The sequence below is a fragment of the Dromiciops gliroides genome, chromosome 4 (genome assembly GCF_019393635.1).
Source record: "Dromiciops gliroides isolate mDroGli1 chromosome 4, mDroGli1.pri, whole genome shotgun sequence".
Lineage (NCBI taxonomy): Eukaryota > Metazoa > Chordata > Mammalia > Microbiotheria > Microbiotheriidae > Dromiciops > Dromiciops gliroides.
In genome coordinates, this window is record NC_057864.1 from 451746849 (window position 1) to 451774531 (window position 27683).

The window sequence follows — 27683 nt, forward strand, 5'->3', positions numbered from 1 at the left end:
ATTGCTGTCCAGAATACAACCATCTTCCCAGTTATCAAGGCTCACAATCTCCATGTCATCCTGAACTCCAAACTTTCTCTCACTCCTATGTAGTGAGACCCCAAGAAACCCAAAGATTTGAACCCCTGAGGAATCCTTAAACTTTCCCAAAAGAAAAACAGCTCTGCTGCACACCTCAGGAATATGGTGGGGCTGACCACAACCCTGGTACATTGATAAGCAATACCAAGTTCTACAAGATGATATGCAAGATATAGATGGATGCTGCACATCTTACTGCTACCCCATTATTGAAAAATCCCCTCCCAGTTTTGCATTTCTTTCCTATTTGTTTTATTATTCCCTCCCCTTTGTTTTGTAAACATATAAAAAGACCAGGTCTTCTCTTACTCCTCAGGACAGTCTCTATAGTGCTTCTGTCTCCCGGCCATATATTCCTCTTAATAAATCTTTTTATTTTACAAGACCCATGATCCTCCGATTCTTTGGGTGAGCTAGCCCCCCAGATCCAGGTTGCAAGTCCCCCCAACACCCATAGCCAGTCAACTGCCGAGTCCTTTTCTTTCTTATATTTTTTGACACAACCAACACCTTCTCTCTGATACTGTCATTGTGCTGGTGCAAGCCCTTATCAACTCCACATCTGGCCTATTGCATAAGCCTGCTGATGGGTCAGCCTGTCATGTCCCCCCTGCTCCTCTGTCCAGTCCATCATCCACATCATCCAGCTGTCAAATCGGCTTTCCTAATGCACAAACCTGACCATGGCTCCACAATGCCTCCAGGATCAAACAGTGGATCGATCAATCCCGTATTTGGCTTATACAAAGCCCTTCCTTTCTTTCCAGTCAGGTATTCTGCAATTCAGCGACATTGGCCTCCTAACTTCTCCTCCAACAGAATAATCATCTTCCACTCTGTGTATTACACTGACTCTTCCCCATTTCGCCTCATCTCTGCCTCCTGGCTTCCCTGGCTTCCTTTAGGTGTCAGCTAAACTCCCACCTTCATTAAGAAGCCTTTCGACCACTTCCAGTGCCTTCCCTCTCTTGATTTATCCTGTATATAGCACGGCTGTACATGGTTGTTTCTCCCCACTGGATGAGGAGCCCCTGGCCCTTAGTGGGAGGTTATTAAGGGTTTCGGAGAGCTGTACAGCCTTATGTAATCAGCTAAAATAGCTTCTTTATCTCATTATCTCCACTTTAAAGACGAGGAGGAATTGGAGCCATATTCCCCAGATGAGTTCAAGGCTCCGTGTAGGTCTCTTTTGCACTCTCGATGCAAAACCGTGTGTGTCAGTAAACCGCACCAAGGCTGGACGTGGCTTTCAATATTCACACTTCACCAGTTCTTAGCACAGTACTCTGCACCACCAGGTCGGCGCTTACTAAATGTCGGCAGAATTGGTCCCGGGACCGAGAGAGCAGGCCCACCACAAACCTGACTTTGCATACGAAGGGCAAGACCCCCGGGAAGTGATCCCAGCCTTCAAGTTCACCTCCCGCTTCCGCACAAAGCGCTCGCTTCCTACACATGGGAAACTTCTGTCAGCTCCATTTCCGTTTCCGGAAAAGGGAACTTCCGGTTTTTCCTCCGGGGATAATGGTGGGAGGATATTTCTGGCAATCGGAAGTCCTTCTAGGCTTCAAAAGAATAGTACGCATGCGCCTCTGCGGGCGAATGAACTTTCCCATATTGCTCTGCATTCCTTGGGCTCTCCCTCGTCACGTGCCAGGGGCGCCAGGAGGGAAGCCGCGTGGCGGAGACAGCGGTAACGACGGCAAGCCGTAAGGTCCGCTCACTTCCGGTTCCGGTGTAACGTTCGGGCTCCGTCTCAGGGGCTGAAGTTTGTGAGGTGAGTAGCGGGCTCGGGCCCGGTGGGGCTTGCCATGGGGCCTGGGGCCTCAGCTTCCCAGCCCTGGCCGCAGTCAGAACAGGATTAGAGGTGGCGATTCGTTAGGCGAATGGGCCCAACGGAAAGTGGCCAAGGAGAGGCTTCTGAGGGGGAGTGGGGTGGCCGGGATCGTAGGGAGGAAAAGGGCGGGGGCGGGAAGGGGGAAAGAGGCTTGGGCTGAGGTGAGCGGCATGGGGACAACGGGAGTGGAGTGGGGGTGGGGCTGGCGGGAGGGAGTTAGAGCAAAAGGGAAAGAAGAGCGTGTCTGGGGAAACATGCCGAGAGGATCAATGTAAATAAGGCTGTGGACTGGAAGCTTCCCCTCTTGATATTCACTGGGGGTCATTCGGCCTTCCTGGTGAGGATGGAGTGATTACCTTTTCTCTACTTTAAAATGTACTGTCACCTGCCCAGTGACAGTGTCAAATTGTAATCTCCAAAGCTGATTGGCGTCCCACCCACACCCATTGTTTTGTTTTCATGTCTTACGAGCTAGGATCTTGTGGTGAGGGTTTCATTTACCTGTGTTCTGCATCATATGTAACTTTATTCCAGTCCTTTCAACGCTGCGGATGTGGTGATGATGCCGCTTTTAACTTTGGTAGTTTTTTAAGTATTTAAAAGAACGCTCTTCATTTAACTTGATCCTCACAACAATCCTCTGAGCACTGGCAAACCAGACTGCCTTATGTCTTAGTCCCTGCTTTGCAGGTGGGATACTGAAAGCTCCAGCAATTAAGTTGCCAATTCGTTGCTCATGACAACAATACCACAATCCCTCCCAGTACCTTGCATAATATCATTCTCACTGTTTCTTTAATTGAGGACTTTATGTGGTGTGATAAAACAATGGAATTTGACCGATGCTCAGGGACCCCACCTGATTTAGTATTGTTTGAATTGGGGATGATTAAATATAGGCCACACCTAGCCTGCCCTGAGTGAAGTTTTAGTGTACTACTGACTTCGTTAGGGGACCACTCTCAGTCAACCAGCTTGAAGGACCTCCCCTTTGGGGGAGATAGAGAAAAAGGTAAAAAGGGGAATGCTCCCTCTGAGGGGCTCTTTCCTTCTGGTGAGCGGAGCGTACTGGAGAGGAACTGCAGAGGGACACTCACCCCAGTTGGTGACTGGAAGTCACCAGCTCTTTGAGCTAATTGAGCAGGAAGTAAGTTTGGGGTTTGAGTCAGTCTTTGCTAGAGCCAGGGAGCTTAGTCGTTTTCTCTTCCCTTATTCCCTTGTCCCTGGCTTTATTAACTTCACCTTTGTTGTAAATTTTATTTCCATTAATAAAACCTGGTTTGTTTGTGGGAAAGAGGCTCTTAATCTCCTTTCTTATTAGCCTGGGAGAAATAACTTTAAAAAGGCAGTTTAGAAGGGAGGAAACTTTGGACCTAGAGGGCTCACATTAGTTTCTCAACTCCAGTATTATGGCAAGCCACCTAATTAACTCTCCCCATAATAAATTTTGTCCCTACAGTGGTCAAGTAGGAGGAGTTTGGGAAAACATAGTCTTTTTCAAGCTCTGATCCCTAACTAAGAAGACAGACACTCTGGGCCAGCTTCATCTGCTTTCTAATTGATAGGTGAATAGAACTGTTCAGGAGTTTTCTTTTGGCAAGACATGCTGGATATTCAGGTTCAGAACATCATCCTATATGTGGTCTTTCTCCTCTAGTTTCATTTTATTCTCTAGGATTCTTCTATCCTAGTTCATCCCGAATTCAGAATCATAATTTGCTGGCAGTACAGAGCGTGAACTTGTCCTCCACTGTCCATGAAATGAAGACATTAATTAATCTGTTTCTCATAGGGAAAAGATGTCTTAGGATACCCTAAAGAAGATTGTTTACTTTTTAATTTCTTTTTTGAAATTTTTTGTGGGGCAATGAGGGTTAAGTGACTTGCACAGGGTCACACAGCTAGTAAGTGTCAAGTGTCTAAGGTCAGATTTGAACTGAGGTCCTCCTGAATCCAGGGCAGGTGTTTTATCCACTGTGCCACCTAGCTGCCCGATTATTTATTTTTTAAATAAAGAAAGCTGAAACTTCATATTGGCCAGAAGCCCAGGTGTTTGCAAAGGCTTGCTTAGATTTGAAAAGGCAAAATTAATGAACAATTATTTTCTCCTGTTTCTTCAGCACTTTACCAGATGCTAAAGGGAGAATACATAAGAAAATGGCTTATGTCATTGAATAGCTTATGATTTAGCTAGACAAGTAAAAGTGTGAATATAAATGACAACCCTGCTTACTTTTTTTTTATTTTATTTTTTTTTTTTTAGTGAGGCAATTGGGGTTAAGTGACTTGCCCAGGGTCACACAGCTAGTAAGTGTTAAGTGTCTGAGGTCAGATTTGAACTCAGGTACTCCTGACTCCAAGGCCGGTACTCTATCCACTGTGCCACCTAGCTGCCCCTAACCCTGCTTACTTAGTAGAATGTTCATTGAGGTCTATTGTTCAGAAGAATCCTTAATGGTTTCTGTTTTCTCAGGTGAACCAGATGAGAATTAGGAGACTAGAAGGAAAGGATAGTCAGGAGAGGAAGGTATGCATCCTCAGTTATGATCCTTGTCTACCTAGGTTATGTTCTCTTCAAGCACACTATCAAAATGGTCTTTCATGTAAACTTGCATTATGAGAGGATTGGTCATACAGTTTTGTTTTGTTTTGTTTTTTTGGGCAGGGCAATAAGGGTTAAGTGACTTGCCCAGGGTCACACAGCTAGTAAGTGTCAAGTGTCTGAGACCGGATTTGAACTCAGGTCCTCCTGAATCCAGGGCCCGTGCTCTATCCACTGCACCACCTAGTTGCTCCCCGTCATACAGTTTTAAAGTGAAATTGAGGTATGGTGGCATGAAGATAAAAATCTATTAAGGAATGTTCTTAGACATTGTGAGCCTCAATATAAAATTTGTGTTTAACCCTAGCATAAGTACGTCATGGCCTGCTACCCCCTTGTATTATGATCCCACAGAACAGGATTCTGTCAGAGTGAGGTTAAGAGACCATGGCTGAGACCACAGAATAGATGACTTCTGAAAGATTTCTTCAATTATATTTCTATATTTTGTATTCTGTCAGGCTCTGTAGATGTAATAGAATCAAGAAGGAAGCACCATAATACAGTACTCAACTCAGTTCCTCCAGGGTTAGTGTAAGAGATGCTCACTTTTGGAATTTTTTTTTTTTACAGCGGTTACTGGGGAAAGAATTTATCACAATTGTAACTTGCCCAGGAGTGTAGGAGGTAGCCAGAGGAAAAGACATTTCTGATAAAATAAACATCACCCTGTATTATTTTCAGTCTCCTAACTTTCCCAGTCACTTTCTTCTCATTCACCCATAGGTGCTGTGTTGAATATCTGACGTTGTCTTACGTCTCACTGTCCCTTATCCCTTCTTCTAAAGAATGGCCCTGTCCAAGAGGGAGCTGGATGAGCTGAAGCCATGGATCGAGAAGACAGTGAAGAGGGTGTTGGGTTTCTCAGAGCCCACAGTGGTCACAGCAGCATTAAATTGTGTAGGAAAGGGCATGGATAAGAAGAAAGCAGCTGGTATGTATTTTTCTGGGTCCTTGCATGTCTCTCATCTTGATGCTAAAGACTGAAATATTTGAAGCGTTCTCATTAGGGTTAAAATAAGGTTGGAGCTTTGAAGGAAGAAGGATCTCTTTTCCTTGTGGTGGGTAGTAGGAATAGTCAAATCTTAACTATTTGCTTTTGGATTATCTGCTTAGTGTCTTTTGAATTCCAGGCTGGCTTTCTGCATATGTTAGGTTTGCCTTAGCCATGTGTGTTTGTGATATATTTTGTACACACAATATTTGTATATAGATAGTTTTTGCTTTATGTAAATTCGTATTACGAAAATTCAATTTTATGTAAAGAATTCTGCAAGAAATCCCCATTCCAAAAAAAACCTGTGTTAACTTTACTCTGTAGCTCCCTCTCTTTACTCCTGCCCTTCAGCTTGGATCTCTGTGGCCTCTCCCACTCCACCCAAAAAGTTAAAAATTTTTAAAAACCTCCAAGTGAAAGCAGAAGAATGTCTGTGTGAAGAGACAGCCCTGTCACCAGACTGGAGGTTTGGCTTGAGACCTCCAGCCCCAAGAAAGCAGACCTTTGCCCCCTCTGCCCACTTCCCTGCCTGCCTAGCCCTTTGTGTCTGCCTCCATGTGTCTTCCATTTGTCTGTTGCCAGACTCTGTGTGTCACCCATCCTCTCCTGTCATTGTCTGTGTCTGGCCCTCATGTTTCTGCCTTCTCCGTTCTGGCCGGTTCCACATGTGGCTGGCCCTGGGCCCTACATGCCTTTGAACCATGTGGTCATCTCTCTTCCTCCACAGGGACATGGCCCCCTACTTGCTTTCCCTTCCCCACATCCACAGGCAAATTCACGTTAGGCAAATGTTGCTTTATGTAGAAGTCTGCAGAATGGTCTACTTAAATAAATTGAGCACTGTCTATACACACATATAATTCTTTTAATAACTTAAGGCCAAATATAATTAGAAAAGTAAGTCGGCTGTAACAAAATACTACGTATTCCAAAACCATATAGGCACGAATTTTGGCTTGCACGTACTCCTGGTCCCTTCTATATCAATACTTTTTGACAATGTAGAAAATCTTTTAACACAATAGAAGAAACAAAGTAACTTTCAATAAAAATGTATCTGAAGTAATCAACTTGAAGCCAAATCTTACAAGAGAAACTAAAACATTGTGGGAATTGGATTTTGCAAATTATATGTCTCCCTTGCTTACCACTTGAGGAAGATTTTGAGTCTCTCTATTGGGTTATTGGACTGCAACTTTTTTTTTGTCATAATTGAATTCTCTTCCCTTGTAACCAAAGGCTTTTTTTGTTTTAAGTTATTTACCTTAAATCCTTCTCTGGGCATTTCTCTCTGTGATATTCAGAAAGTGACTGCCAGCTTGAAAAGAGATTTGAAGGGGGCAGCTAGATGGCGCAGTGGTTAAAGCGCTGGCCCTGGATTCAGGAGTACCTGAGTTCAAATCCAGCCTTGGACACTCGACACTTACTAGCTGTGTGACCCTGGGCAAGTCACTTAATCCCCATTGCCCCACAAAAAAAAAAAAAGAAAAGAAAAGGGATTTGAAGCTAAAGGAGAGTAATAACAAGAATGAAGTTCTGGAAGTATTTTATGGCCCCTAAGTTTTCTAGTAATTTTTCCAAAACTTTGTTAGTCATATTTTAAGTTTATTATTGTTTATTGCTTTTAGGACATAGCTGCATTCCTTGCAGCATGTGTATTTTATAGTTTAAATTGACTGTATATAGTATCAGGAAGGGTTAAATTTAGTGAAACCGTTAAATTGGAGATTTCATCTGCCTGAGCCACATATGCTTATATTAATGTAGTATGGAATTCTTTCTTAAAAATAGGCCAGACAGATTTCCATGATTCTTGCCCATGAGGTAGTTTTTATCTGGAACTCAGGCTATTGCCACTTTCCACCCTGTGAAAAATATAACCTACATTTCTCCTTCACAAACTACAGGAAAAATGTCTTTGTAAAGCATTGCACTTATGAGAATCCCACAGAAAAAAATCAAGAAAACTTTTGGGTGGAGAAGAATAGTTTTTATCTAGGCACTTTGTACTATTAGTACTAGGATCACTTCTGTTAGTAGATGTTTTGGAGAGCTTTTGTATATACAGAACTGTTTATGATTCTCAGACCTACTTTTTTCTTCATCAGATCACTTGAAACCTTTCCTCGATGATTCTACCCTTCGGTTTGTCGACAAGCTATTTGAGGCAGTGGAAGAAGGCCGTAGTTCCAGACATTCCAAATCTAGCAGTGACAGGAGTAGAAAACGAGAGTTGAAGGTAGGTTCTGGCTGGCTGATTGAAGGGCATGGGAGTATTCTCAATGGTAATTATTAGCAGCTAAACTTTCTGTGATCACACACATAGACACAATAGAATTCCTAACATTCAAGAGAAAGATCTAGGCTGTAGAACAGTCAGTGCGTTTGTTTTTGTACCACCTTTGATTCTTATTCTTTATTTTATGGTGGTGAAACATGGAAACACATTGTGAGGCAAACACTCCAATCCTTTACATACATAATTGTTCAGTAAGACAAGGAATTATTGGTGTCCATCTTTCTTCACTTTTTCCTCTCACTACCTCTAATCAATAATAGCTTCTTCTTAGGGTTTTGTGGCTTTGGTTTTTCTCTGTTTAGGTCCTAACTTGTTGCCTCTGAATCTAGGTACAATGCTTCCCATTGTTATTAGTTTTCAAGGAATTTCTAGTAGAACTTGTGGCTGGTGTTCCTGAAAAGTAACTATTATTGGATATGCATTGAGCATCCATAGATTTGAACAGAACAGACTACCAAAGGTGCTATCTTCAGGGAGCTCATAGCTAAGACACACCAATTTCATGGACATCCTGTAGTTTTCTACTCTAGCACTTTTTATTTTGGTTTCCATGTAGGTCTTAACCCCTTTCTTTTCATCAGCGGTAGTCAGTCTGCTGGTCTTACTTGGCTTAAAGTTCTTTTCTTCCTGCTTTTTATTTATTTCTGTAACTCCCATCACAGAATCTCCTTCTTCCCCATCCTTCCAAGATATTGTAATATTTTCCTACTTTGGCCATGCCACCAGCATTACCAGATTGTAGAGAAGGGGAAGGAATTTTCTTCTAGGCCCATAATAGCCAGGATATATAGAGACCTATACCAGAGAGAAATAGTCAGTGAACACCACATATTTTTAATATGAAGTGCTATAAAGAAATATAAGGAATACTGGCAAACTTGAGAAAAATCATAGTTTAACGGGGAGATAGAATACAGATGTGAGATGCCAAGAGAGATGTAAAGTGTTTAGCTGTTTTAAAGTACAGTGGAACCCCTTTATAATGTTGGTGTTGGGAGACAGGAGTGATACCCACCTTATGGGCTATCAGACTTTTGTTATGTTTTGGGGACTTGACAGAATCTGTATTATAGTAGTTTACATTATAATGGGGCTCTACTGTATGTGTATAAATGCTGAAGGTATGCTAAAGTGATTGAAGTGATCAGAGTTGGGTGGGATTAGGCAAGAAGTCTTCCTGGAGGAGATGTTTTAGCAGCTTTATGCTTAAAAAACCTTGGGACAAAGGTCCCACTTTCGGTCCCCTTAGGTCCCTTTTCCCACACATTATATATATTATGGGAGAGTCCTTTCTCTTGAACTGTAGGAATTCCAGGAAGCGCCCGCCCCTGACTGAGGATATGTCCTTGCAAAACACGAGCCCTCCTAGTGAAGAGGGGATGTCACCCAAAGCCTACCACCGGTGTGTACATTTGCTTTTTCCCATTGCCCCTTCTACTTGGCCATTGTTGGCCATGTTAAACTCACCTTGCAAAGTAGACAATCAAGTGTCTTTTGTGTGCTGGGCCTTGAACTAAGTGCTGTGGGGGAATAACACTGAGGAAGGAGTCCTTGCCCTTGAAGAACTTAGAAATAGTTGGGGAGACTGAACACATATACATGATAAAGAACACATACCAAGAAGAATGCCAACAAATGCAACTTAATATAGCTCAAACATTATACATACATGCTTGAGGGTATAAAACAAAGGTATAATCAGAATGGGGTGAGGTTATTAATCAGAGAAGGCTTCCTGAAGGAGGTGAGTTTTGGATAGGATTTTAGGAGTGGTTGGATCTGAGTTGGTGGAGAGGAAGAGAGGGAGGACATTCCACATGTGGGCATTGGCATTTATAAAGACAGAGATGGAAATTTGCTTGGATGGACCAGAGGATCTGTGTAGGAGAGTAACGAAGGTGGTAAGATGGAGGTGACAGTTGGTGGAGGGCCTTCAAGGCCAGGCTTATCCTTGGGTCTTATCAAGTAACTATCTGCAAGGCAGTGTTATCACCCCCAGGGCAAAGCCACAAAATACTCATTGGGTTGGGGGGGATGATGGCATTTCTTCACTAAGGACAGAAACAAATCTGCCTCTTGTTTTGGGTTCTCCCAGGAGGTGTTTGGTGATGACTCAGAGATATCTAAGGAGTCATCAGGAGTGAAGAAGAGACGTATACCAAGGTTTGAGGAGGTGGAGGAGGAGCCAGAGGTAATTCCTGGACCACCATCTGAGAGTCCAGGCATGCTGACTAAATTACAGGTTAGTGACAGACATGAGAGGTAAGTAGTTTGTGAATTAAGGATTGGGGGACATGGATCCAGAGCCAGCCTGCCCATTTTGTTTAGCTGTTAGGGAAGTGATCTTTCCTGTTGCTGTTCAATATATTCAATGAAGCATTACAGTGAAGTAGCCAAAAAATACCTACTACTTGTGGTTCTGGGTGATGTGGAAAAGGAAGCAACAAAACCTAAAAGTCATAGTTTTAGAACAGGAAATATTGTATGTTAAGCTCTCACTGCTAAACATTATTTTATTTTTAAATGAAATCAAACTTTTAACATTTGAAATCTTTTAAAGGCATAAAAGAAATTACCCACAGAATTACCTTTGTGGAAAATATTAATATAAAAGCAGGAGTTGTCTTTGATTCCTGAAATCTTAGTGTTCCAAACTTCTTTTGAACAAGACGACAACTTCAAAGATGGAGTACAGAGAGGGGTGGGAATCTTTGAAGGTAACGGGAGGGGTGTGCCCTTGTGCTCTGGTCCCAAAAGGAGATAGTTTGGGCACACTTAGCAAGTGTTACCAGTATAAACAAAACATTACATCTTAGCCATCACCAGATTTTGTACAAAACTGAGCTTGAGATTATCAGGGGTTAGCTAGGTGATTGAAGTTTCTTGTGACTGAATATTCTGGAGATGATGAGAAAAAGATGCTATTTACCTCTATACTTTGTCTACAGATCAAACAAATGATGGAAGCAGCCACAAGGCAGATTGAGGAAAGGAAAAAACAACTGAGCTTCATTAGTCCTCCCACCCCTCAGGTATAGTATTCAATTCTGTCAAAAAGACAGAGCTGAATCTTACATTCCAACAACTTCAACAAATGTTTTTTAAATGCCTATTCCTTTGCATAGTAGTAATAAGTATCAAATAAGATATATTCTGTTCTCATGAAACTTAAAGTCTAGTAAAGGCTACAAAACTAACTAAAACATGTAATATATAGTATGCAAAAGAGCTGAAACTCACTTAGTACTCTTTAAGGTTCATGGAAAGGAGGACTTTAGTGACAAGGAACATTGGGAAAGGTTTCTGGTAGAGACTTCAAGAATGGATAGGATTGGGGGCAGCTAGGTGGCACCGTGCATAAAGCACCAGCCCTGGATTCAGGAGGACCTGAGTTCAAATCCAGCCTCAGACACTTGACATTTGCTAGCTGTGTGACCGTGAGCAAGTCATTTAACCCTCATTGCCCTGCAAAAAAACAAAACAAAACAAAAAAAAGAATGGGTTAGGATTTCATCTATGGAGATGAGGTGGGTTCTTTATAGTACAATGAGTAAAGGCATGGAGATGAGATGGTAACTACCCCTATTTGGCTGGATTATGTTGCCATGAATGGGGTGGTGTATGAGAAAGCTAGAAAAGGTAAAGCATTGCTAGATTGTTCATTGCATTGAATGCCAAGCTAAGAAGATGTAAAACTTTAGTTGTTAGCAGGCCACCACTGAAGGGTTTTGACCACCCACGTATATAAATGAGGTTAATCTTGTAGTAGTGTGAATGCTGTCTTGGTGAGAGGACAGAAAATATTTAGGTAACTGCTTCTAGTATCATTTGGGTATACATCCAGGGATAGTGGTATTTTTTGGACCCAAACCCTCATAAGTCCCTTCTGAAATTCAATGAGTCTTTATTCTCTCACATTTTAACTTTGTTTTTTTCTCTGCATGTCTCACAGCCAAAAACTCCTTCCTCCTCTCAACCAGAACGGCTGCCAATTGGCAATACCATTCAGCCTTCTCAGGCTGCCACCTTTATGAATGATGCCATCGAAAAGGCACGGAAAGCAGCTGAACTGCAAGCTCGGATCCAGGCTCAACTGGCACTGAAACCAGGATTAATTGGCAATGCCAACATGGTTGGTTTGGCCAACCTTCACGCTATGGGCATTGCTCCCCCGTGAGTAGTAACTTTCCTTTTGGACTCTTTGCTATATTTGAAGGTATAGTTGAGAAAAGCCTTTGGCATTCCTACACATTATTTCTTCAAAACAACTTCAGTTGTTTTTCTTTCTTTCTTTTTTTTTTTTTGTGGGGCAATAGGGGTTAAGTGACTTGCCCAGGGTCACACAGCTAGTAAGTGTCAAGTGTCTGAGGCTGGATTTGAACTCAGGTACTCCTGAATCCAGGGCCAGTGCTCTATCCACTGTGCCACCTAGCTGCCCCCCTGAACAAATTTTGACATCAATTTTTTTTGTTTTGTTTTTGTGGGGCAATGGGAGTTAAGTGACTTGCCCAGGGTCACACAGCTAGTAAGTGTCAAGTGTCTGAGGCCAGATTTGAACTCAGGTACTCCTGAATCCAGGGCCGGTGCTTTATCCACTGCGCCACCTAGCCGCCCCTTAAGTTGTTTTTCAAACTGTTCAAAAATCCATGTAAGTGATGAATAAACATCTGTTGAATTTGACCTTGTATCCCTAAGGGGCAAGAATTATTCTTATTATACAGGCTTGATAACTGAAGTTATGATCACCCAGAAGGTTTTCGAATGAAATTAGAAATCAGGTCTTCTTGCCCAGGGCTCATTCCATTCGACTAATCTGTGTGAAACCAGACCAGTGTTCTAAACCACCTGAAAAGCTGTATGTCCTATGCCCTCTTTTAATAGCAAGAATAGGTCTAGATTAATGTTAGGAATCAATTTTCACCTCCTGATATTATAAATTGTTATATCTCATATTGCAGTGCCCAGTTTGATTAATACTTTATAACTGAGATATTTCTTTTTATTTATTGAAGTTAGTATGCAATATCTTAGAATTCCTTAATCTGCATCTTCCTTAAAGGTCCAGATGAAACTGTAAATTGGTCTCATTTTTCCTCCTCCCTTTCCCCCCTCCACAGGAAGGTGGAGCTGAAGGACCAGACAAAGCCTACACCCCTGATCTTGGATGAACAAGGTCGAACAGTAGATGCTACGGGCAAAGAGATTGAGTTGACACACCGAATGCCAACACTAAAGGCCAACATTCGAGCTGTGAAACGGGAACAGTTCAAGCAGCAGCTCAAGGAGAAGCCATCAGAAGATATGGAATCCAACACATTTTTTGATCCCCGAGTCTCCATTGCCCCTTCCCAGCGCCAGAGACGCACCTTTAAATTTCACGACAAGGGCAAATTTGAAAAGATTGCCCAGAGATTACGGACAAAGGTAACGCGTCAAAACTTGAAACAAGGGCGGCTAGGTGGCGCAGTGGATAAAGCACCAGTCCTGGATTCGGGAGTACCTGAGTTCGAATCCAGCCTCAGACACTTGACACGTAATAGCTGTGTGACCTTGGGCAAGTCACTTAACCCCCATTGCGCCACCAAAAAAAAAAATTAAAAACTTGAAATAAGTCAGGAGGCTAGCAGAAAGGAAATTTGAACGTTTATAATATAGTTGCTATTGAGTTTTTCCTGTATTGCAGAGCAGCAACCATACATTTCACAGATTCATTTTTTCTTAAATTATTTATTTATTTATTTTTGGTGAGGCCGTTGGGGTTAAGTGACTTGCCCAGGGTCACACAGCTAGTAAGTATCAAGGGTCTCAGGCTGGATTTGAACTCAGGTCCTCCTGCATCCAGGGCTGGTGCTGCTCTATCCACTGTGCCACCTAGCTGCCCCTCATAGATTCATTTTATGTTGGATTCAGCTTTAATTAAATTCCCATTAGGCTGCCATTAAATTGAGTTTCCATCTTCTGAGAACATACCACCTGATGAGTTTAAGATGTAAGGTTACAGCTCAAAAGAAAACTAACCTTGGATTAAAATTTGCTTCAGATGATCCACATCATGTGGATAATTGAACTGCCTATAAGTTGCATAGTGAAATTTTATGGGAATTTTTGGCTGAATATGATTTCTCTAAATGAGCAAGAATTTGTTACGAGCTGGGCATGGTATTTGGCACCAAGGACATATACAAAATAAAACTTCCTACCAGAGAGCTTACATCCTGTTGGGGAAGAGGGAGGACAACCTATATGAATATAAGTAAATAAGTGTAAAATATATAAAGAGCAATTTCCAGGGGAGGCAACACCATCTTAATATAACGGGCAGTTTGTTAATAGATTCCAGAGGGCACGATCGCAGGTTAGAAGAGAGTTTGGCTAGAGATATGGGAGGAGGCATGAGGCTTATACGAATGACTATGAAGGAGAGTAGCGTGTGATAGGAAAAGGAGCTTCAGCTCTTCTACAGCCCATAATTCTGAATGGAACCTGAGATCAGTAAATTGTCATACCGTTCATGGTAGCAAAATTGATTTGTTTTTCAGTTCCTGAGAAAAAGAGGTGGAATGGAGGGTGGGGAATAATAGAAGGGTATGTGTACAATGGCAGAGGAGATGGCCAGTCTCTGGCCTTTCTGACTGATTGGGGCTAGAGTCAAGTGGAATCCTAGAATCAGGCTGCTTAGAAAAAGGGGTGAAACATGTTTGAAGTACTTAGTCTCAGCCAGGTCACCCCTACCCTGCACCTGCTCCTTTGTCGAGAAGATTATCTTCCCTAGGTTGGGGTTCTAAATGCTGAAGGTGTGCTAAAGTGAATGGAAGGAGCGAGTTGAGTGGGATTAGTAAAGAGGTCTTCCTGGAGGAGGTAATGTAGCAGCTTTATATTTATATAGTGCTGGGATACCCAGGCTCCCCTACTCTCCCTGTTATGTAAATCCTTCCTCCTAAACTGTTGGAATGTTAAGAGAGGCTGTAGAAAAATTACTGGATTTGTTGTTAGAGGATATGGGTTCAAAGTCTGGATCTGTCACTTACTACTTGTATCTTTGGGCCTCAGTTTCCTTATCTGTAAAATGAGGGGGTTGGATTATTTTTTAAGTCTAGTTCGAAATCTGTGATTCCCCCACCACTGCCTTAAGAGCAGAGAGAGTACATGACCAGTTTTTTCCTGTGAGTAATGGGGCGCTGGGGCACTTCCATAAACAGGTCTTTCCTGGTGTCTTAGGTGTTCAATTCCCAACCAAATCCAGCTTTAAGATTTTTCAAGTTTCTAGAAGACAACAGGCAAATGTGGATTGTGCAATGCCAAGTGTAAATCCAGCCACCATTTCTCACATTGATATGCTCAAGCCTGTAGCACCAATTTTGTTCATCTTCAGTGAAAGATGATGCTTCAGGGTCACTGGTATTTTCCCACTGTCTCCCAAGCTTTATGTGCAGTCCTTTACACATTATCAATTGTGTGTTAGATGCCAAGCACATTAGAATACCAGTGCATCATGGAAATACGTAATACAAGAGTATTTAGGGCACTTAGCTACTTCTGACGCATGTGGCATAGAGGCCAGCCTTGAAGTCACCAAGTCCTGGGGGTAGACTTCTGGCCTTCCCCTTCTGGTGAGTTGTGGCTTTTTTCCTGGAATCTTCAGAATGTACTAAAGTGGTCAGATGGTAGTGAAAAGACAGCTCAAGAAGTAGAATGGTTTTAAAGGCAGGCTTCCTTCGTGATCTCCCATATTCCCGTAATTCATTTCCTTTTGCATTTATGTTTTCTGATTCTCAGGCTCAGCTAGAGAAACTCCAGGCAGAGATCTCACAGGCAGCCCGAAAAACTGGCATCCATACTTCCACCAAGCTGGCACTCATTGCCCCTAAAAAAGAACTAAAAGAAGGAGAGATTCCTGATATTGAGTGGTGGGACTCCTACATTATCCCCAATGGTTTTGACCCGTGAGTTTACTAGTTAACGTTTTTGAGATATAATCTAAATGGAGGTGATAAGACATGAAAAATTCAAAGCATACATATATGTATGTGTAAATTCATTTGTATTATAGCAGTCAGTCTTCATTTTGGCTATGGAAGAAAAATAAGTTTAGGTAATCTGAAGCTATAGATAATAAAAATAATTTGTTTTTCAACCTGATTACTTTTATTATTTTCTTAATACACTAATATTAAAATCAGTTTGTATATCTCAAATACATTTACTAATTACAAAGTACACCTAGATATGTAGTAGTCAAATTGTGATTAAAAATTTACTATTGGAAGTCTACAGGGTGAATGGCATAATCCATAATGAGCACATAAATACTGAAGAGGTGCTGGAGTGAGTTTAGGGGAAGTCTTTGGAAGTTCCACTTCTTTGAAATCATCTCCACTCACATATCCTTGTTTTTTTCTTCTTTCCCTAATTCTAGTACAGGGGAAGCTCCCAAGAAAGAGGACTATTTTGGGATCACCAATCTTGTGGAGCATCCAGCCCAGCTAAATCCTCCAGGTAAAGTGTGGATCATTTACATAGTCAGCAGTGGACTGTTCCTTTTCTTGTCTCTCTTATTTAATCATAACCTGACTGCAAAGAAAGAGAAAATAATTTGGTACCATCGTCATTGCTTCCCTAACCTGTTCCTTTGCATTCAATTTTTCTAGCTTTGCTTTAGATGAAACTTTTAGTGATGGTTTTCTAGCTCTTTGAATGTTAGCTATAGTGGCTTATTGTGGTAGGGACTCTACTGTCCATATTTAATGGCTGGAGAAAAATCCATCTGTTGAACATTTCTTTGTACTTAAAATATCTCTTATGTCTTAAAAGAAAATTGGGTTTTTCCCATAACTCTGGTTCCAGATCTCCATTAGGTTTCTGTACTTAAAAGCAATTTTTCTTTTTAAAAGAGAGAGTAAGAAGCATGCAGGTACCCAACATGAATTTTGCACCACTTCCCTCTTTCTCTTGTCCTAAAAGGAGCTACAGGATTTCTTTCAGTCCCTATAACCAACTGCAGTCAACATCTTCTAGGCTGAGATACATTCCGCCCCCCCTACATAGGCTTTACTATGTTTCAGATAAATACTGGCTCCTCTAATCTGCCTCTTTATACCTCTTTCACAGTGGACAGTGACACACCAGTGACGTTGGGGGTGTATCTCACCAAAAAGGAACAGAAAAAACTTAGGAGGCAGACACGGAGGGAAGCTCAGAAGGAGCTACAAGAGAAAGTCAGGCTGGGTTTGATGCCTCCTCCTGAACCCAAAGGTGAGGACTCTTAGGATAAGGGGGAGAAGGATGACAGCATGAACTCTTAACTTGGTATTTTTTCAGTATTTCCTCTTCCTTGCATTGACTGACTAGAGGACTCCTATATATGTACAGGAAGTCATATTATGCAAGATTATATTCAGTTCTTTCCTTTCTCTCTCTTCCAAGTTTCCCTGATATGGGTGGATTTATTTAAAGTAACTTATTTGCTTATTTTCCAAATACTTAGAAATATTTTTTATGAGTTATTTGAGAATACTGTCTGTTGTCTTGAACTTTTAGGAAGAAAGGTGCTTTAGAAATTCAGTAAGGAGAACACCAAGTCATAGTGGAGGGAGCTGTTCTTTCTCTGTGTTGCCAGGAGAGGAGGCGTTCCATAGAAAGAGACATCTTTGACATCAAGCATTTTTCAGTTTAGCTCAAGATTTAGTACACAGAGAGAAAAGTCTTCATTACACAGAACAAAGCAACACATTAGCTGCATTGTAATTTGGCTTAGTGTTCATTTGCTACTTAAGCTGAGGAAATGCAGAGAGAAAAAAGTACCCTCTTGATGCATTTATCAGGGAATGCTTTCCCATGGGTTTTAAATAGTATTGAGGACATAGGTTAGAGGAAAAGGAGGAAAGGCCGTCCCAGCTGAGGAAAAGATTCCTACTCAACACTGTTTTGTCTCATGCAGTGAGAATTTCCAACCTGATGAGAGTATTAGGCACAGAAGCTGTTCAAGACCCCACAAAAGTGGAAGCCCACGTCAGAGCCCAGATGGCAAAAAGACAGAAGTAAGTGCCCTGGAACAGGATGGGGATCTAGGGCAGGGTTTTTTTTTTCAAACTGTGGGATAGCAGGTTGGATTTTGGCCTCCCTTGGGGGACTGGTATACGGAGGAGGGGAGAGTCCTCTGTTGCTCTCTCTTTCCCTCAGCCCTGCCTCTGGTCTTCAATGCCTTTCTTACTTGTGGATGTCCTTCCTGTCACGACAGAGCGCATGAAGAGGCCAATGCTGCCCGAAAACTAACAGCAGAACAGAGAAAGGTCAAGAAAATTAAAAAGCTAAAAGAAGACATTTCACAGGGGGTACACATATCTGTATATAGGTAGGTGTCTGTACTGGGCCAGTGTTGCCCACATAAATATCAAAATAGTATGACAAACCAGTCCTTGGGGAGGTTGATACAGTCCACAAAGCTTTCCTTACACCAACCCCAGCTATCTAGTGTTAAAGAAATAAAGTTAGGGGCCTAAGAGCTAAATAGGCGTGGGATCTGACCTGGGAAGTAAAATTTCTGTTGTAATTGTAAATTCTTCTGCCAGTGTAGTAAAATTTTTTTTTTTTTATTTGACTTTGGGTCTGTGATCTAGTACTGACCTGCTAGGCTGAACAAATGGCTCTTCAAACCAAATTATAAACTGGGGTTGCTCATCCCTTTTAGAAGTTAACATTTCTGGTTTCACTTTACCTAGACCAGCTCCCAAGAAAATACTAATAGATAGCCCTCCTTCCCTCACCTCCATATTGATTTTTATCAGGTCCTGCCATTCAGCTATTTCAGTTATACTCCCCTACTTCAAAATGAATTTATTTCTGACACCAAGAAATATTTATGGAGTACTTCTGTTTCTGGGGACTGTTAAGTGACATGGGCAGATATAGATATGAAGCAGTTGAAGTACTTTAAATTTTAGAGTCCATTATTTGTGCCATTTAAACACTTGGCAGGTTTCTATCTACGAAGACAAAAAAAAAAGGTTGTTTTGTTTTTGAGAAACAAATTTGGAAAAATATGTATTTGGAAATGTAGGTTTATTTTTCCTCTCCATTTAATCAGCTGCTAACACTTAAGTTAAATATATAACCACATTTTCCCTCTCTCCAGAGTACGAAATTTGAGCAACCCAGCCAAGAAGTTCAAGATTGAGGCCAATGCTGGGCAGCTGTACCTTTCAGGGGTGGTGGTGCTTCACAAGGATGTCAATGTTGTGGTGGTAGAAGGGGGTGAGTTTGGATTAAGGGGAAATATCAAAAGAGTATACCCAGAATACTGAAACCTAGATTGGGGATGGTGTGGAGAAGCATTTTAGGGGCACACTGGGAATAAGACCCTTTAACCCTCTTTTAGTATCCTGGGAGTAGAAGACCCAAAGCTTATAGTACCTTCAGGGGTTGTACCAATCACATTAAAAATTCTGGCATCAAGTGGGCTCAGAGGGTCTCTCATTACCACTTTTCTAGTCCAAGTCTGGAAGGGAAAAATAGGGGAAAAAATTCTTTCTCCTCTCTTTCTAGGCCCTAAAGCACAGAAAAAATTCAAGCGTCTAATGCTGCACCGGATAAAGTGGGATGAACAGACATCTAACACGAAGGGAGATGGTGAATGGGGGTTATAGGGGTAAATGGGGGGGGGGCAGGGGGAGAATTACATCTCACTGCTTTACCTTTATACTCCTAATACTGGGTAGAATATTAATTTGGGAAAAGAGTTACTGCTAGTGTTATAATCAATCATATGACATTTATTTCATTTCACATATGTAATTAAGTTAATAATATATGTGAAGTGAAATAAAAGTATGGTACAGTTGAAAGAGTGCTAGATTTGGAAGCGAGATGGACCTGGATTCAAATTCCCCCTCAGACACCAGCTGTCTGATCACTGAGCAAGTCACTTAGTTATCCTGAGTCAGTTTTTTCACTTGTAAAATGGGAATAATACTTCAGGTTATTGTGATGATCAAATTAGATAATGTGTCTAAATAGCTTTGTAAATCTTAAAGTACTATATAAATGTTCAACTATTTTTATTTTTTGTGTAAAGTTCAAGGTTCCTTTATTTGAGTTGTTGAAAATCCCTACTTGTTTGGAGCTTTCCAATTCAATTTATGAATAGTACTGTATATAACTTACATGATGACATTTGAAGATAATAACAATAGCTAGCGTGTATATAGTGCTTTAAGGTTTGCAAAGCATTTTACAAATAGTTCACTTTATCCTCACAAACCTCGGAGGTAGGTGTGCTGTTGTTATCGTTATTTTAACAGATGAAGAAACTGAGGCTGAGGGAGATTAACTAACTTGTCCAGTGTCACATAACTAGTAAGTATGTAGGTTGGATTTGAACTCAATGTCTTTGTGACTCAAGGTCTAGTGCTTCATCACACTATGCCAAATACAGGAGAAGAAGGATTTAAATGTAGGTGTCCTGAAGATTTTTTCCTTTCCTTTTTTTTTTTTTTTTGGTCCTGAATATTTTTAAAAGGTGATGTGAAGCTGGAAAGGGTTTTTCAATGGCACTTTGTAAAACTGTATATCTGGATCTGTTTGACGTCATGTTGTCTCTTCTAGATGACGATGAGTCTGATGAGGAAGCTGTGAAAAAAACCAACAAGTGTGCATTGGTCTGGGAGGTAGGTGGTCCTTCCCACAGCCTTTTCTGAAATACCAAAACAAAAGATATTTGTGTCAGAAAGCAAGAATTAGTTCTGGACTGTGCTAATTGAAATCATCAGTCTTCTTTGATACCTCAGTGGATCTCTGGTCTTTTGATGGGGATACTATGCCTCATCCTCCTGGAAACCAGGAGGCTGAACTATGGAGCATCCACATTCTGGAGCATCCACATTGCCCTATGGCTCTTCTAGATGTCTTTACACTGTAGGTAACAGTAAAGCACATCAACCATCCACTCATCTCTAGCTCTCACTGCAAGACTAGTGCAGCTTCATTTTCTGTAATGTATTTTTTTAAATTCTGTTTTACATTTTTCCTGAAGAGTTCTTAATTGATTAGATTAATAGCTTATTTAGGTCTTCTGTTTTCAGTTGGGGGAACCTGAAATTTTTATTCTTCAGATATTGTGGTCCATGGTTTGCAGTTATGTATAAGGCATTGGCAGAATGATGGTGTTAAAAGATGGGTCTTTGTTTCAGGGAGTGGATTTGGGTAATTTAAAAAAATACTATTTGATTTCCCAAAAGTAAATCATATTTAGTTCTGAGGCGAGTTAATTGTCTCTAGCCTCTCTATATTTATGTATTAGATCTATGGTTTGTCCATCTACCTGCCTTATCATAGCCTATATAAAATAGTCATTAGTCAAACACTTTTTTCCTGTGTAGAGAGAAGTAGACCAAATTCTTTAAAGAAATTATGGGTCTCATTTAGGAAGCTATGAAATGTCCTGGGGCTTTATATAACACAATGCCATCTACAAAAAGGATCATTTGAAAGTGAGTCTCCATCTATGGAGAATTCCTCTTCCATTAGGATTCTATGCTGAACAACTTCCACAAGAGCAGCAAACACCTTTTGGCAAGTATACTTTGTGTTTTAAGCCTTTTGATATTAATAATTGGCACATTATCTCTTAAAACTTTTGTCTTGGGGGCAGCTAAATGACGCAGTGGATAGACCACTGGCCCTGGATTCAGGAGGACCTGAGTTCAAATCCTGCCTTAGCCACTTGACACTAGCTGTGTGACCCTGGGCAAGTCATTTAACCCTCATTGCCCCGCAAAACAAAACAAAAAAACCCTTTCATCTTGTGCGATTTTGACACATGCATGGGAAACTCTTTGGTTATGTAAAGCTTTTAAAGTGGTGTTTTGTTCTACCATATGTTAGCAAACAATGCATACAGCAGAATCTTATCTATACCAGAGATGTCAAACTTGCCCCCCCCCCAAAAAAAATCCCAAGTAGCCCTGAACCAGATTAAAATGATAATCTCTTTTTTTAATTATTAATTTCTTTTGGGTAGGGCAGTGGGGGTTAAGTGACTTGCCCAGGGTCACACAGCTAGCGTCAAGTGTCTGAGGCTGGATTTGAACTCAGGTCCTCTTGAATCCAGGACTGGTGCTTTATCCACTGTACCACCTAGCTGCCCCCAGATTAAAATGAAATTGGAAACTCTTTAACAAAATAAAAGTGCAGTAGGATATAAATAATGTAAAATTTGTGGTATTCTAAGTGAACATGTGACCTATAAGGATCAAGTTTCTATTTGAGTTTGACACTAATGTTCAATGGGTCAGTAGTTATTGATGGTTTTTGCAGTTTATTTTTTCAAACAGCAAGTTTTGAGGGGTTGTTTTTATCTGCCACTCCCACTTCTCACTGGAGGGAAGGGATGGGATGGGGATTCCCTAAATCCCTAAATCCCTCAGTACCAAAACCAATAAGCCATGTACAGAAATGTATGTGTCTCTGCATTTAAGTTCATCTCCTGTCAGGAGGTAAATTGTGTGTTTCATCTTCAATTTTTTAGACTCGTGCCTTATTGTCTTAATCAGAGTTCTAAAGTATTTCAAGTTTTTCTCTATTATGTTGTCATTCTATAAATTGATGGGTTTTGGGGGTTTTTTAGTTCTTTGCTCTGCATCAATTCACATGGGTCTTCTCAGTTTCCTCTGAAACTGTTCTTATGACAACTTTTAGTATTCTTAAGACATCTTTTCTTATGAGACAGTAATATTCCATTATATTCATTTGTCACAACTTATTTAGCCATTCCTTAATAGGACAGCCCTTAGTTTTCAATTTGGGGCTACCACAAAAATATCTGCTAAAAATACTTTAGCACATACACAATACACATAGGCCCTTTTCGTCTTCCTTTTATTTTTTTTTAGGTTATATATAGTAGGCCTAGTGTAGCTAGGCCAAAGGGTATACATAGTTCAATAATTTTTTTGGTATAGTTCCAAATTGCTTTCCAGAAAGGCTGAGATGGAAATAAGGAAGAGCATGGAGGACAGCCTGTGCAAAAACAAGGAGGCATAAGATGGATGCTGTATATGGGGAAAAACAAATGAGCCAGTTTGGTTGGAAGGTGTAGGGGTGTCTGAAGTGTGTATTACTGTAGAAGGGAGAGAGGGAAATTAATTAGTAGGCTATTGCAATAATCCAATTGAGAGGTAATGAGATCTTGAATATGGGTGATGACCTTTTAAATGGAGAAAAGAGGATGGATTCAAGAGATGCTGTGGGGGCAGCTAGGTGGCAAAGTGGATAAAGCACCGGCCCTGGATTCAGGAGTACCTGAGTTCAAATCTGGCCTCAGACACTTGACACTTACTAGCTATGTGACCCTGGGCAAGTCACTTAACCCCCATTGCCCTGCAAAAAAACACAACAACAACAACAAGAGATGCTGTGGAGACAGAGTTGACAAAACTGAGTAGCTGATTTGGGTTGATGGTTGGGGATGAAAGGGAGAGTAAAGGGTTGAGGAAAACTGAGGTTGCAAATCTGGATGACATGGGAAAATGTCCTTGACAGAAATAGGAAAATCAGGATGACGATTGAGAGACGAGGGCTAGATATATTGGTATGAGAGTTATCTGGATTGATAAGACATGGGAACTGATGAGATCAGAAGAGAGCTCTGGACAATCTTGGCATATACTCATACTTAGTGGGTGGGAGGAAGATGAGATGAGCCATCAAAGGAAACTGAAAAGAGTGGCTGACAGGTAGAAAATTAGTACCAAGAAAAATCAGAGGAGAAGGTGATATAGGAGGAAAGGGATGGTTACTTTTATAGAGTGCTCACAGAAGATAAAGAATAAGTCTTGGATTTAATGGTTAAGGCGCTGTTGGTAACCTTGAAGAGGGTAGTTTAAACCAAGTAGGCTTGAAAGCTAGATTACAAGGAAACAGGAGCAGTTTGCATTTTATTTTGAGATGCATAGTAAGTAGCTTTTTTTTGGTCAGCACTGTCTTAGTTATATGCTAAGCTATTAAAATGAATTCTCTGAATACACACCAACCAGGCCTTTATTCCAAAAAGGTGTATCACATGCATGTTAATATCATCCAGGATTGATGTATGCAACAAAAGAAATATCTTTGTTGAAAGACTATCACTTGAGTCATAAAACAGGTAAATATGCTCCCCAAAGTTAATGGCCGCTGTCATGGAGAATGTCTAACAAAGACTAAAGGGAAGAGAGATGACCTAGAGATGATAAATGCTTTATGTTTTTGCAAGACAATTTACTGATTTCATCAAGGTCTAGGACACTTCAGAACATCCTTGAGATTCAAGAACTTCAAGAGGTTTGGCCTAATAATCTAAACAAGAAAGAACCAAGTGAATGAAGAATGCTTAGTATCTCATCCATGAAATGCAGTTAACTCAACAACCCACTGAGCTGATCCATTGGTAGATACATGTTCAACAGATTCCACAGATAGTGAACTAGGCCTGGAATTAAGTAAGAGGAAGAGAGAAGGCTGAATTCTATTTAGGAAATTACCTGTGCTTTCAACAATCTCAAGCTTGAAACAAACATTTTAAAATACCAATATAACAATATTAATGTATACATAACACTTTCAAGTTTTTAAAGTGCTTTACGTGATCTCATTTGTCATATTTATGGCTACAAATCATGGAACACCAACAGTCTCTGATGAATCAAAATTGTGAGTCACCTAAAAGGCAATAAAAGAAGCATCTTTAAATAAATAGGCTAAAAAACATTACCAGTGCTCAACTGTATATAAAATGCAGCATAAAAGATATTGCTTAAAATACATATGCCCAGAAAAAGAGGTGGGCATTTTATGTAACAAGAGTAAGGGCTAACCAGTGGACAGCCTGATCTGGTAAACTTAGACCAAAGTTAAGATCCTTTAAGAAAAGACCCTAACACCTTGGGTTGATCCCCATTCCCCGCCCCCCCCCCCCACTTTGGAGGGTTTATGGAAGCACACAGATGGGTAACCCAAGAGACTGATATGCAGGGGTTGTGATTTGTACTGTTGGAAGGGTGCCCATATCAATGGGATCACAGATCCCTTGAGATTAAAATGTGTAGGAACAAAAAGATTGGATAAGTATATTCAGTAGGAAAATTCATCCAAGTATTGAAAATTGCTTTATATTCTGTCCTTAATGAGATAATTGAGTTGACTATATTTCACTAGCAAACTTAAGAGATATGGGTCAGAAGAAGGGGAAGTGAGGTATTTTGGGTTCTTTTTGGGGCATCTCCCATCTGGTATGTATGAAGAACTGCAGTCTTTGACATCTTTTCTTACTGTCTCTCTTGCTCCCTGCCTCTTTCCCAGGGCACAGCCAAAGATCGGAGCTTTGGAGAAATGAAGTTCAAACAGTGCCCCACAGAGAACATGGCCAGGGAGCATTTCAAAAAGCATGGGGCTGAACATTACTGGGACCTTGCACTGAGTGAGTCCGTGTTGGAGTCCACCGACTGAGACAACTACAGCCCCCACCCATTCCTCTCCACTGCCTTTGTCCCTCCAGCTTTCTTTTATTCATCCACCCCAACCTCTGTGTGTCTGTATGTGCATACTCGTGCACATATGTGAAAGAGAGCTCCAAAAACTACCAGGCAGAGCTGTGGGACTGAGGGAGAACTGCTGCTCTGTTCCCAGTCTGGTGCTGCCTTCCTTTCCCTTTCTGTGCATATGATTAAAGAATTATTTTTAAACCTGGTATGGCATTTTTCACACATAGGTGTTTGAGGGTACTTTTTTACTCCAGTATTTTAACAAATACAATAGGGACATTTTTATGATTGAAGCAGTAAAGACTAGTATTTTTTAGAGCAGAGTGGGGTAGTCAGTGAGGGAAGGAGAAATGTTCTTGATAGTATCTCATTTCCTCGATAGCATCTAGATAGCAAGTAGATATTTGATACTCCTATTCAGAAAACTTCCAAATTCTTTCCTGATGGAGAGGAGAGATTGGCAGTGGAATAGCGAGGTAATCAAGAAGGATGTAGTAGGTAGATAATGAATCAGAGGATTTGGGGATTTAATGCAGCTTTTCACAAAGTAAAAATCCTTTTCTCCTTCCCCTCAGAATACTGGAATCCTACTCTAGATAGTTCAAGCTATGGTAGAGATATCAAATAGTCACCCTAACATCCTCTCAAGTTATTCTAAAAACAGTCCGAGATCTGGGATTCCTTCACATTACATCTATACCTTCCATTTATGCTGCATAAATTGCATCAGACAAATGGAAAGAGTTCCGGATTTGGAGTTAGGAACTTTGGTTTAAATCCTGGCTCTTTTTATTTGCTGTGTGATCTTGGGCAAGTCCCATATTCTCTTGGCCTCCATTTCCTCATATGTATAATGCCGGGGGTTCAACAACATCTCTTAAGTTCCTTCTAGCTCAGGGGTATTAATGGAACACTGTTGGGGAGTAGAGGTAGAGAAAGGATGCTTACCTTTGGTGTTCCCCTAAAAGGGTCTTAAAAGTAATAATACTAACCAAGTTGTGATGTCAAGTTGACTTGTGCATATTTTGAACTTACAACAGGTTCTCAGTCATCAGGGAAAATAAGGTTTTCCTAACATATCCTCTCTCTTTCCCTACCCCCCAAGTTCTTCCAGGTACAAAAAAACACTGTGTATCCAACTGTCCCTTACGTCCTGGAGCAAGAGCTTACCAACCTTTTTGTTAAAAGACATATTTATAAGTTTCTAAATGGACCAAGGTGGGTTTTTTAAGCAATGTGGTACAGTGGAAAGGGCACTTGAAGTCAGAAAACCCTGGCTCTACCACATTATTAGCTGTGATACTGGGCAAGCTCTTTAGCTAATCTGAGTCCTCATTTGTAAAAACAGAGAAAATACTTGTATTACCCACTTCACAGGGTTGTTGTGAGGAAAGCATTTTGTAAACGTTTAAAGGTTATATAATGTGAGCTGCTATTACTACCTACCTCACAAGGTTGTTGTGAGGATCACTTTGTAACTGTAAATCACTGCAAAATATATAAATGTGAGTTGTTATTGTAAATGGAGAAGGAAATAGGCCTTCCATAAGAATACAGGTAATCCATGAGATGTTTTAAGTCTTGGGGGATCAGGGGAGGAGGGAGGTAAGACAACAGGTAAGAACATTGACAATACATGTTAAGTGTATATAGTATGAATGATGGGTAATGTACAAGCGGATGGGGCATTACCAATTTTGGTTGTGGTGGTAGGGAGAGCACTGTGGGAAAGATGACATTTTAGTTGGGCTTTAAGTTTAGATAAGAATTAAATGGGTGGAGGGAAGCCAATCCAGGCATGAAGATCAATCTGAGCAAAGACATGGAGGGTTTAAGACTGCAAGAGCGTTTTGAGGGGAAGGGAAAGGAGAAGAGTAGTAAAATAGCAGTCGGTCCACTATTACATCATAGTACTTCTAGATCAAAGGATACTGATTAGGGAGGCATACTTCCAAATTGCTTTCCACAATGGTTGGGCCAAATCACTGCTCCCACAACAATGCATTATCCAGCCTGTTTTTCAACAGCAAGTTCAGAATTTGTCATCTTTGCCAGTCTGATGGTTATGAATTAGCTTTAATTTGGACTTCTCTAATTGGTGATTTAGCCTGATGTTTTTTTCATATTTTGTTGATAATTTGAATTTCTTCCTTTGAAAACTCCCTTTTCTAACCCAGGATATTGGGATAGGGATGGTACCTGTCATAGAAAGAGTTCAATTTGGGGCAGCTAGGTGGTGCAATGGATAGAGCACCGGCCCTGGAGTCAGGAGTACCTGAGTTCAAATGAGCCTCAGACACTTGACACTAGCTGTGTGATCCTGGGCAAGTCACTTAACCCCAATTGCCTCACTA

The 27683-nt window shown here is 40.9% G+C and overlaps 1 protein-coding gene across 6 annotated transcripts; it reads left to right on the top strand.

Annotated features, from left to right (window-relative positions):
* Nucleotides 1-1735: 1735 nt before the first annotated feature.
* PRPF3 (pre-mRNA processing factor 3) lies at nt 1736-26857 on the top strand. 6 transcript variants are annotated; one of them, XM_044004129.1, is made up of 16 exons: nt 1736-1858; nt 5247-5454; nt 7626-7756; nt 9912-10058; nt 10765-10848; nt 11769-11989; nt 12934-13240; nt 15593-15759; nt 16233-16312; nt 16925-17068; nt 17754-17853; nt 18054-18167; nt 18948-19066; nt 19358-19441; nt 20417-20478; nt 25148-26856. In XM_044004129.1, exons 2-16 carry the CDS (start codon nt 5310-5312, stop codon nt 25292-25294), a joined length of 2052 nt encoding a protein of 683 aa, XP_043860064.1. In that variant the 5' UTR covers nt 1736-1858; nt 5247-5309; the 3' UTR covers nt 25295-26856. The 6 variants fall into 6 exon arrangements, with proteins under 6 accessions (XP_043860064.1, XP_043860065.1, XP_043860068.1 ...); XM_044004130.1 differs by having other exon boundaries at nt 1742-1858; nt 5309-5454; XM_044004133.1 differs by lacking the exon at nt 1736-1858 and adding an exon at nt 1930-1948 and having other exon boundaries at nt 5309-5454; nt 25148-26857.
* Nucleotides 26858-27683: the final 826 nt, after the last annotated feature.

Coding starts and splice junctions, on each gene's coding strand:
- PRPF3 (XM_044004129.1), top strand. CDS start 5,310: ATGGCCCTGTCCAAGAGGGAGCTGGATGAGCTGAAGCCATGGATCGAG. Junction 17,069..17,753: donor GCCTCCTCCTGAACCCAAAG/GTGAGGACTCTT, acceptor TGTCTCATGCAG/TGAGAATTTCCAACCTGATG. Junction 19,067..19,357: donor TGTTGTGGTGGTAGAAGGGG/GTGAGTTTGGAT, acceptor CTCTCTTTCTAG/GCCCTAAAGCACAGAAAAAA.